General features: G+C 43.4%; 1 protein-coding gene across 1 annotated transcript in view; it reads right to left on the minus strand.

Annotated features, from left to right (window-relative positions):
- LOC145347776 (methylcrotonoyl-CoA carboxylase beta chain, mitochondrial) overlaps nucleotides 1-12,185 on the minus strand; it is a 53,152-nt gene that overhangs the window by 14,000 nt on the left and 26,967 nt on the right. Inside the window, exon 8 of the mRNA XM_080195574.1 lies at nucleotides 9,331-9,422. Coding sequence (XP_080051700.1) covers nucleotides 9,331-9,422 — 92 coding nt within the window. The remainder of the gene's footprint in view (nucleotides 1-9,330; nucleotides 9,423-12,185) is intronic.

Raw genomic sequence — 12,185 nt, forward strand, 5'->3', positions numbered from 1 at the left:
ATGTGATTTGGAAAGTCTACTGCAGAAGGAAAATGTACAGTAAATGGTAGAGCCTTTAGAAATATTGGCATAAAGAGTAGTGTGCAGACCCACAGTTCGCTGAAGGTGGTCATGCAGGTGGACAAGGTGGTCAAGGCATATGGCATGCTGGCCTTCATCAGTCAGGGCGCTGAGTTGGAAAATCATGTTGCAGATGTACAAAACTGGTTAGGCCTCATTTGAAGTATTGTGTACAATTCTGGTTGCTATACTACCGGAAGGATGTTGATACTTTAGAAAGGCTGCAGAAGAGATTTATCAGGATGTTGCCTGGTTTGGAGGATATGGATTATGAAGAAAGGTTGAACTTCATACCTTTCAAGTGTATGAACTTGGATTGTTTTCACTGGAGCGCAGAGGATGAGGAGAGACCTGATAGAGGTTTACAAGATTATGACAGGCTTGGATAGAGTGGATAGTGAGAGTCTTTTTTCCCAGGGACAAAGAGTCAATTACTCAGGGGCATAGGTTGAAAGTGAGAGGGGAAGTTTAAAAGAGATGTAAGGGGCAAGTTTTTGAGGATGGTGAATGCCTGTAATGTGCTGCTGGTAGACGCTGATTCTATAACAACGTTCAAGAGGCATCTGGATAGATAAATGATTAGGGAGGGAATAGAGGGATATGGTCCAGGTAGAGGCAAGAAAATATTAGAGAGGTATCTGTGACGGCACAGACTTGGTGGGCCGAAGGGCCTGTTCTTGTGCTGTGCTGTTCTTTATTCTTTTGCCAATAACTTTAAACCTTTGTCCTGTGGTTACAGTTCTGTCACAGGATATAGTTTTCCTCTATTTCCCCTAACAATCCTTCTATGATTTTGAACACCTCTATTAACTTTCCTAAAAGAAAGTAACTCACCACCACCTTCTCAAGAGCAATTAGGGATGGGAAATAAACGTTAATCTAGCCAGCAATGTCTACATCCCATGAATGAATTTAAAAAGTGATTTTTTGATGTTTTGTTACAATGTAACACAGCAGACAAATTGATTTTATGTCTCTGTTCATATAAATAAAGGATTTTTTTTAAAAACCAGGCTTTTGAACTTGTCTTAGTACCATCAAAAATGTGCACATTTCAGATCTCTCGTCCTGCCTCCCTGTTAACATTGTATCATTTGATTTATGTTGCTTCTCCTCATGCTTCCTACCAAAATGCATCACTTCAGACATTTTTGCATTCTGAGAATCTGCGCGCTTGAAAGACTTTTCAATAAAATATTGTTTATTCTTCAAAATATAAATAGTCTGCTATTGATAAATTTAAAGCAAATATTTGCCATCAGATCTGATTTATGCCAATGGTAAGCTCCCCAGTCAGATCTGGGCTTCTAAGGATAAAAGATTTATCACCACTGGTTCTGGGATCAAGCTTTCCTTGAAGCTTTTAGAGTTGATTCCTATTTGCTGAAAGACAACAGACATTTTGTAAAAACCAAGGGGTGAGTTTATGAAGTCTGACCACTGCAACTGTAGATCCACCAAGTGACCAATGGCAGACCGACCATCCTGGCAGGTGGAGTGATGGTAACCAGGTCCAGACTGGTGTGAAGCTGAGTGGTGATGGTTGGGGTTTGAGTCTGGGCAGGAACTGCAGTGAGATCAAGGACAAGTGCACCAACAACTATAGAGAGGCAGACGTTGGAACATTTCCAAAGGTGGGATTTCATACTTGAAAAGTCAGAAATCCACCAAAAGGAAATTTCTCATCCCTGCTGCATTAAATTGCATCTGTCATTTGTATGCCCATTTTATCACCCAGTCTATGCCACCTGAAAATGTTTACTGCCCTCATTTTGTTTAGCAGATTTTTATACACCTAAAAATCACCCCTTAAGTTTGAGTTCGTCATCTGATTTCTTCACTTAATGATACATAAACTTGACTTTTTAATTTGAGAATATACTTTGCAGCTCTCAGGGGACACTGTTTATCCTAGGTAGGATGCATGCAGATGAATGCTAATTCCACAGCTTCCTCCAGTATATAAAATTAGGGCATCTCTCACTGAGATTGAATTCTTTAGAACTAAAATCTCTGCATAAAAACATGTCAATTTTTCCTCTTTTGTACTTTTATATGTTTGCCAAATGTAATACCTTGCATAGCTAAAGAAAGAACTGGCATTTGTGCACTGGCTTTCATTTAAGGTCATCCTTTAGTGTTTTACAGCTAACTGATCTCCTCAAATGAGTGGCAGCATGGCCATTGTAGTTATGTTGGTGCCTCAGAACTAAGGAGGTGCAAAATGAGCCAGGGATCTGGCTATACAATGACTCAAACTGAAAAGTGAACACAAAATGAAGCCGAGTGAGGATACAAACAGATTCTCTTGAAATGCACTCCAATGAAATAGCCTCCAGATACTCACTATCTCAATTCACACATGGTTAGGCATTTGAGAAGTTATTGGATTGTGCTCCAGCGAGAGGAGAGCATGGAAGAAAGTAACAAGACCATTGCGCTGGTTGTTGCGTGTAATGCATCCTTTAAACATGAGGAGACAAGGAATATTGCATTTTCTCATTACTACAGTGTCAATTAGTTGTATAATTAGCAGCTTGCACCATAAAACAACCTATCATTAAAAAGAATAAAATTACAAATCAGACATCTCTATTGGCTGATACACATAAGTAAGGAAAGTTTCAGATCCTTTGCCTATCTGAATTATATGATCAAGGCTAATAGCTGTGAACGTACAACAGGAAGTTTGCGAGGAAATTAGCGGGTACTTCCATTTCCGATCAGTAGAAACCGATTCCAGCTAAACATAAACATGTGGGGCCAGCGGATGAAGACAGAATTTGACTCGGCTAGTAGCACTATCACCCACCCTCCCAATGACAGAACGAACTGCCAAGATTCACATAGAATCCCTATGGTGCAGAAAGAGGCCATTCAGCCCATTGAGTCTGCACCGACTCTCAAAAGAGTCCACCCGGTCCTCTCCCACCCTATTCCCATAACCCCATGCATTTGACATGACCAATCCACCTAGTCTGCACATCTTTGAATTGTGGAAGGAAACCCACATGGGCTCAGGGACAATGTGCAAACTCCACACAGTCTCCCAAGGCCGGAATCGAACCCAGGTCCATGGCATTGTGAAGCATTGTGCCATCACACCGGCTCCAATGTGAATAATGGTATTATAAAGGAGCGCACTTGTGAAACCATCTCCTCGCAAGGAGTCAACACCTAAAGAAAAGGACAAATTTGTTAGTTTCAAAAACATTTTCTATGACGAATATTTAAAAATTGTGACAGATTATGGTTATTAATTATACCATCAATACCTTTTAAGGAATACTCTCCATCAAGGTGTGAATGACAATAATCGCAGGAAATTAATGTGAATTGCATAATGGCAGTGCTAAAAATTATATCAGCTCAATCTGAATTCCTAAAACAAGCACTGTATATGCTGTATTCTTTGCTATTAAAAGATACCATAATGAAAAGATAACACAATATTAGAAGAAACATATTTGTTTGGCTGCAATCCTGTCAATCTGTTTTGGATTTTTCCAATCTGTCCTTTTTTGCAACCTGAAACCATAATCAGTTTAAACTAATTAAATAAGGTTCACAAAGTTTGGCTCTTAATTCTCGTGGGTAGATCCTCTGCTGATTAGCAAAGGTCTATTACCTCAGGATACATTTTCTTCTTAAAGAACACATAATCCTAAACTATTACATAAGCTTTCATTTATTGCGAAATCAAGGTGAAGGACCAGCGCCTACAGTACAGGTTGAAAATAACGTAAAAAAGACCAGGCAAATGGAAAATAGTGGCTTGGACCAAATCTGACTTTTAAAAACTTGAGGGTTAAAAAGAAAAATAAAAGTTCAGGAGTTCCAGTTTTGAAATGCTGGGGGCAAAAAGTGCATGGCAGTAAGAGTCTGTGTAATGAGTCACAAATTCAACATAGTGGGATAGTATGAAGCAATAAGTATTGCCTGGTGTATTTTGAACTCCTTCGATTTGATTTATTGTTGTCACATGCATTAGTTTACAGTGAAACTATTGTTTCTTGCATGCTATACAGACAAAGCACTCCATTCATAGAGGAGGAGAGAGTGCAGAATGTAGTGTTACAGTCGTAGCTAGGGTGTAGAGAAAGATAAACTTAGTACAAGGCAGGTCCATTCAAAAGTCTGATGGCAGCAGAGAAGAAGCTGTTTTTGAGTCAGTTGGTACACGACTTCAGACTTTTGTATTTTTTCACGATGGAAGAGAGAATGTCCAGGGTGCGTGGTTCCTTAATTACGCTAGTCCTCCAAGGCCATAGCTCTGCAAATTGTTTCTCCTTAGATAATTATGCAATTCTCTTTTGAAGGTCTTGACTGCACCTGCCTCTACCAAGTTCTCAAGCTTTGCAATTTAGGTTCTAACCACCCACTGCGTTAAAAAAATTCTTTTGCCTATTACTTTTAAATCAATGTCCTCTGGTTCTCAATCCTTCCACCAACAGGGACAATGCCTCCCACCAATAGAAGGCTCTATGGGGATGTGTACAGCAACTTATTTGAGTTTTGCAGCGTCATCAAGCCCCATATTGTCAGCACTTTGCCATCCTTTGTTTATGGGGGGGTGAAAGTTTGGGAAGTTTCCTATTCCTTATCAATGTGATCCTTCACCTCCATGAAAAGTAAAATTTCTCTACAAGTTTCCAACAAAAGTGACCGCCTCCGAAAACCCACAGGTTACAATTCTGGTGAACACAGAACATAGAACATTACAGCGCAGTACAGGCCCTTCGGCCCTCGATGTTGCGCTGACCAATGGAACCAATCTAATGACCCTCTAACCTAAACTATTCCAATGTTATCCATATGCCTATCCACGGACCATTTGAATGCCCTTAAAGTTGGCGAGTCCACAACTGCTGCAGGCAGGGCATTCCACGACCTTACTACCCTCTGAGTAAAGAACCTACCTCTGACATCCGTCCTATAATTACCACCCCTTAATTTAAAGCTATGTCCCCTTGTGTTAGCCATCACCATCCCAGGTAAAAGGCTCTCACTGTCCATCCTATCCAATCCTTTGATCATCTTGTATACCTCAATCAGGTCACCTCGTAACCTTCTTCTCTCCAATGAAAATAACCTCAAGTCCCTCATAAGACCTTCCCAACATACCAGGCAACATCCTAGTAAACCTCCTCTGCACCCTTTCCAATGCCTCCACATCCTTCTTATAATGCGGCGACCAAAACTGTAAGCAATACTCCAAGTGCGGCCGCACCAGAGTTTTGTACAGTTGTAACATGACCTCACAGCTCCGAAATTCAATCCCTCTACCAATAAAAGCTAACACACCGTACGCCTTCTTAACAACCTTATCAGCCTGGGTGCCAACTTTCAGGGAGCTATGCACATGTACCCCGAGATCTCTCTGCTCGTCAACACTACTAAGAGTCCTTCCATTAGCCCTATATTCTGTACTCCTGTTATTCTTACCAAAGTGAATTACCTAACACTTTTCTGTATTAAACTCCATCTGCCACCTCTCGGCCCAGCTCTGCAGCTTATCTACGTCCCTCTGCAAACTGTAACATCCATCCTCACTGTCTACAACTCCTCCAACTTTGGTGTCGTCAGCAAATTTACTAATCCATCCTTCTACACCCTCATCTAGGTCATTTATAAAAATGACAAACAGCAGTGGCCCCAAAACAGATCCCAGAGGTACACCACTTGTAACTGCACTCCAGGTTGAATATTTCCCAACAACTACCTCCCTCTGTCTTCTATCAGCTAGCCAATTCCTGATCCAAACTGCTAAATCACCCTCAATCCCATGCATCTGCATTTTCTGCAATAGCCTACCATGGGGAACCTTATCAAACGCTTTGCTAAAATCCATATACACCACGTCAACTGCCTTACCCTTATCCACCTCTTTGGTCACATAAGAACATAAGAAATAGGAGCAGGAGTAGGCCATCTAGCCCTTCGAGCCTGCCCCGCCATTCAATAAGATCATCACTGATCTGTCGTGGCTCAGTTCCACTTTCCCGCCCTCTCCCCTTAACCCTTAATCCCCTCTCTTATCAAAAACCCATCAACCCGCGTCTTAAAAATATTTAGCAAGGTAGCCTCCACCACTTCAACGGGCAGAGAATTCCAGAGATTCACCACGCTTTGAGTGAAGAAGTTCCTCCTCAACTCTGTTCTAAACCGCCCCCCCCCTTTATCTTGAGGCTGTGCCCCCTAGTCCTACTGTCCTTTCTGAGCGGGAAGAGTCTCTCCACCTCTATCCTATCCATCCCATTCATCATCTTATATGTCTCAATGAGATCTCCCCTCATTCTTCTAAACTCTAACGAGTACAAGCCTAGTTTATTCAGCCTCTCCTCATAGCTCAACCCCCTCAACTCCGGTATCAGCCTGGTAAACCTCCTCTGCACTCCCTCCAAGGCCAAAATATCCTTGCGTAAGTGCAGCGACCAAAACTGCACACAGTACCCCAGCTGCGGCCTCACCAATGCCCTATACAGCTGCAGCAAGACCTCCCTACTTTTATATTCAATCCCCCTCGCTATGAAGGCCAGCATCCCATTCGCCTTCCTGACCACCTGCTGGCTGGGTTTTTGCGACTCACGCACAAGGACCCCAAGGTCCCTCTGCACCGTCGCCTGCTGCAGTTTTTCGCCATGTAAGTAATAGTCCTTCCTACCATTATTCCTACCAAAGTGGACCATCTCGCACTTGTCAACATTGAATTCCATTTGCCAGTTCCTGGCCCATTTGCCCAGCCTATCTAGATCCTTCTGCAGACTCTCCACACCCTCCGCGCAATTTGCTGTTCCACCAATCTTGATGTCATCAGCAAATTTCGACACCATACACTCGGTTCCCTCCTCCAGATCATCTACATAAATGGTAAATAGCTGAGGCCCCAGCACCGACCCCTGGGGCACTCCACTAGTCACCAACCGCCAATCCGAATAGCACCCATTAACCCCCACTCTCTGTCTCCTATTTGACAACCAATCCTCTATCCACGCTAACACCCTACCCCCAACTCCATGCCCCCTTACCTTCTGCAATAACCTCTTGTGAGGTACCTTGTCAAACGCCTTCTGAAAATCAAGAAAGACCACATCCACCGGCTCTTGTCTATCCACCGCCCTAGACACATCCTCATAGAACTCCAATAAATTTGTCAGACACGACTTCCCCTTAACCTTTTCAAAAAACTCGATAAGGTTTGTGAGGCACGACCTACCCTTCACAAAACCGTGTTGACTATCCCTAATCAATTTATTTCCCTCTAGATGATTATAAATCCTATACCTTATAATTCTTTCCAAAACTTTGCCCACACAGAAGTAAGGCTCACCGGTCTATAATTCCCAGGATGGTCTCTACTCCCCTTCTTGAACAAGGGGACAACATTTGCTATCCTCCAGTCTTCCGGCACTATACCTGAAGCCAATGACGACACGAAGATCAAAGCCAAAGGCTCTGCAATCTCCTCCCTAGCCTCCCAGAGAATCCTAGGGTAAATCCCATCCGGCCCAGGGGACTTATCTATTTTCACACTCTCAAGAATTGCCAACACCTCCTCCTTATGTACCTCAATCCCGTCTAGTCGACTACCTGGTATCGCAGTATTCTCCTCGACTACACTGACTTTTTCCTGCATGAATACTGTCGAAAAATACTCATTCAGTGCCTCTCCTATCTCTTCAGGCTCCATGCACAACTTCCCACTGCTGTCTCTGACTGGCCCTAATCCTGCCCTAACCAATCTTTTATTCTTGACATACCTGGGCTTTAGGATTTTTCTTGATCCTATCCACCAAAATCTTCTCATGTCCTCTTCTAGCTCTTCTTAACTCTCTCTTTAGCTCCTTCCTGGCTAATTTATAACTCTCCAGTGCCCTAACTGAGCCTTCACATCAGCCTCCTTCTTCCTCTTCACCAGAGATTCAACATTCTTAGTACACCATGGTTCCCTCGCTCAACCGCTTCCTCCCTGCTTGACAGGCACATATTTATCAAGGACTCGCAGTAGCTGCTCCTTGAATAAGCTCCACATTTCAGATGTTCCCAGCCCCTGCAATTTCCTACTCCACCCAATGTATCCTAAATCTCGCCTAATAGCCTCATAACTACCTTTCCCCCAGTTATAACTTCTGCCCTTTGGTATATGCCTATCCCTTTCCATCACTAAGGTAAACATAACCGAATTGTGGTCACTATCACCAAAGTGCTCACCTACCTTCAAGTCTAACACCTGGTCTGGTTCATTACCCAATACCAAATCCAATGTAGCCTCACCTCTTGTTGGCCTATCTACATACCGTGTCATGAAGCCTTCCTGCACACATTGGACAAAAACTGACCCCTCTAACGTGCTTTTCCAATCGATATTTGTAAAGTTAAAGTGAAATCTCTGGGACTGCACCTCCAGGGAAAACCCACCAGCGTCTGCAGGATTTATAGAAGGCAATCTTCTAGGATATGACTGGTGAACTTCACCACTACAGGGCAGTCTACCAATGGGAAGGACAATAATTGCCCTTAAGACCTGAGAGAACCTTACCTCATCACACTCTGGTCCATCTAGATTCTGGTTCATCTCATCTCACTTAACACCAAGCGTCCAGCCACACAATTACTATGCTGACATCAGTGACCTTGTAAGATGTGGGTGAAGGTTCTGTCTCTTAAAAGGCTAATCAGAAAATCCAAGAATTGATGGGGATCCAACACAGCAACATCGCTGCTGATTAAAGCAAGATCCAGTGGACTCCAGCTGAGGCTATACTGCAAAGCTTGTGGGCCATGCAAAGAAATTCAATTCTTCATTAACTTTGCTGACTCTAGTGATTACTAGAGCACCAGTGCCTTTCCAAAGTGGTCATTTTTTATGTTTGAGCCCACACAGTGAATGTGATCCTACTGAATCCAGGATTAATGTTCTTAGGCTATTGCATATTTCACTAAACCCTGCTGAACTCAATACTTTGCTGAGCCAACATGTCCATGTACTTTCTAATGGGAATTACTGGCTGATTTTGTTCCCTCCTTGCCTGTAACCCGATGGTGCTTAGGTCAGTCTCGACAGTAGAACTGCAAAAGCTAATATTACCCAAATGGGCAGTTTGAATCAAACCTCACACTCTGCTAGTCTGCACGGATCATTACAAAATGCTTTTCCTATTGTTAAAATAATTGAAAGTACAACAGAAGTAAAATCATAGTTTCAGTGTCATTGATTAGCATGTAAATAAATTGATTTAGATTCTTTGAAAAATGTACAGAATTTCTCACCCTTTAATCTGAGCAAAGCCAGTTACCAATGTGGTCCCATATAAAGCTTTAAACTCCAGGAATCTACTTCCATCTGTCAAACGGCTCAGAATCTGCAAAACATTAAATACGTTTAAGATGTAATAGTTAAATTTTCAAAGATAGACTATAGCTAAGTTGATAGTACATGGAACTAGGCTTTAAGAACATAAGAACATAAGAAATAGGAGCAGGAGTAGGCCATCTAGCCCTTCGAGCCTGCCCCGCCATTCAATAAGATCATCACTGATCTGTCGTGGCTCAGTTCCACATTCCCGCCCTCTCCCCATAACCCTTAATCCCCTCTCTTATCAAAAACCCATCAATCCGCGTCTTAAAAATATTTAGCGAGGCAGCCTCCACCACTTCAACGGGCAGAGAATTCCAGAGATTCACCACCCTTTGAGTGAAGAAGTTCCTCCTCAACTCTGTTCTAAACCGCCTCCCCTTTATCTTGAGGCTGTGCCCCCTAGTCCTACTGTCCTTTCTGAGCGGGAAGAGTCTCTCCACCTCTATCCTATCCATCCCATTCATCATCTTATATGTCTCAATGAGATCTCCCCTCATTCTTCTAAACTCTAACGAGTACAAGCCTAATCTATTCAGCCTCTCCTCATAGCTCAACCCCCTCAACTCCGGCATCAGCCTAGTAAACCTCCTCTGCACTCCCTCCAAGGCCAAAATATCCTTGCGTAAGTACGGCGACCAAAACTGCACACAGTACTCCAGCTGCGGCCTCACCAATGCCCTATACAGCCGCAGCAAGACCTCCCTACTTTTATATTCAATCCCCCTCGCGATGAAGGCCAGCATCCCATTCGCCTTCCTGACCACCTGCTGCACCTGCAAGCTGGGTTTTTGAGACTCATGCACAAGGACCCCGAGGTCCCTCTGCACCGTCGCCTGCTGCAGTTTTTCTCCACGTAAGTAATAATCCTTCCTACCATTATTCCTACCAAAGTGGACCATCTCGCACTTGCCAACATTAAATTCCATTTGCCATTTCCTGGCCCATTCGCCCAGCCTATCTAGATCCTTCTGTAGACTCTCCACACCCTCCGCACAATTTGCCTTTCCACCAATTTTGGTGTCATCAGCAAATTTCGACAACCTACACTCGGTTCCCTCCTCCAGATCATCTATATAAATGGTAAATTGCTGAGGCCCCAGCACTGACCCCTGGGGCACTCCACTAGTCACCATCCGCCAATCCGAATAGCACCCATTCACCCCCACTCTCTGCCTCCTATTTGACAACCAGTCCTCTATCCACGCTAACACCCTACCCCCAACTCCATGCCCCCTGACCTTCTGCAATAACCTCTTGTGAGGTATCTTGTCAAACGCCTTCTGAAAATCAAGAAAGACCACATCCACCGGCTCTCCTCTATCCACCGCCCTAGACACATCCTCATAGAACTCCAGTAAATTCGTCAGACACGACTTCCCTTTAACGAAACCTGCGTCTGCTCTATCAAGCAGTTCCCCTCAAGATGCCTCGCTATTTCCTCCTTGATGACGGATTCTAACATTTTACCTACAACAGACGTTAAACTAACAGGCCTATAATTCCCCGCCTTTTGCCTGGCACCCTTCTTAAACAACGGTGTAACATTAGCCGTTTCCCAATCTTCCGGCACTTCCCCGGAATCCAGCGACGTCTGGAAAATAACCACAAAGGCATCCACTATCACCTCCACCATTTCTTTCAGGACCCTCAGATGCATTCCATCCGGTCCTGGGGACTTGTCCACAATCAGCCCCTCCAGTCTGTCGAGCACCACCTCTCTAGTAACAGTAATGTCATTGAGACCCTCCAGTCCTCCCACCTTTCCATCTCTAACATCCGGCAAATTATTCAACTGATCAAAATTAATAATGGAAAACTAAGCTGTTTTACTGTATTCTAGTCAATGTCTTTTGTTGAAACAGGAACAGGATTGAATTTGGTTGTGGTATTCTCCATGACCAAATAACTTCCCACCTGAATCATAGAATCCCAACAGTGCAGAAGGCCATTTGGCCCATTGAGCCTGCACTGACAACGATCCCACCCAGGCCCTATCCATGTAACTCCATGTATTTACCCTGCTAATCCACCTGACACTCAGAAGCAATTTAGCACTACCAATCCACCTAACCCGCACATCTTTGGACTGTGGGAGGAAACTGGCACACCCAGAGGAAACCCAGGTAGGCATGAAGAGAATGTGCAAAACTCCACACACTCACCTGAGGCTGGAATTGAAAACAAGTCCCTGGCACTGTGAAGCAGCAGTGCTAACCACTCTGCCACAGTGCCACCCACCTGGGTTCACATTTGAAAAATTAGCATTTATAGGTGGCACTAGAGGGCTTGTATATAAGAGAGACCATATTACAACATGACTGACAGTCTTGAAGAGCACAAAGGATGGAAAATTGAGATATGGAAAATCTAATCCATAGGTTAGACTAAGTGCAAAACATGAATACAAAGTGAACAAGAATCACTGACACAATAAAGAAATTTATCATCATCTCCAACCCTCGCAAGAAGAGGCCCAAAAATGTATGCTAAGGAACTGAAGGTTTATAGTTATAAGTATGGATAAGGTTGGTATTTGATTTCAGTTACCATAGAAACATCAGCCTATGACTGTCCCTAATCATTCTGAAGTGTCAAGCTGAGAAAAAATATGAAAGAAAAACCTGCACAAAGAGAACTGAAGGAATGCTTCATCTGGTGCTGGTAATTACCACCAGCTCAATCTTTAACTGTGTAATTTGTAATGATTGAATGGCAAGCAATGATACCCCAAATCATGCTGGAGGACTAATGCTGACTGCTCTGCAAT

The sequence above is a fragment of the Carcharhinus amblyrhynchos genome, chromosome 9, assembly GCF_965287045.1.
Source record: "Carcharhinus amblyrhynchos chromosome 9, sCarAmb.v2.hapA, whole genome shotgun sequence".
Lineage (NCBI taxonomy): Eukaryota > Metazoa > Chordata > Chondrichthyes > Carcharhiniformes > Carcharhinidae > Carcharhinus > Carcharhinus amblyrhynchos.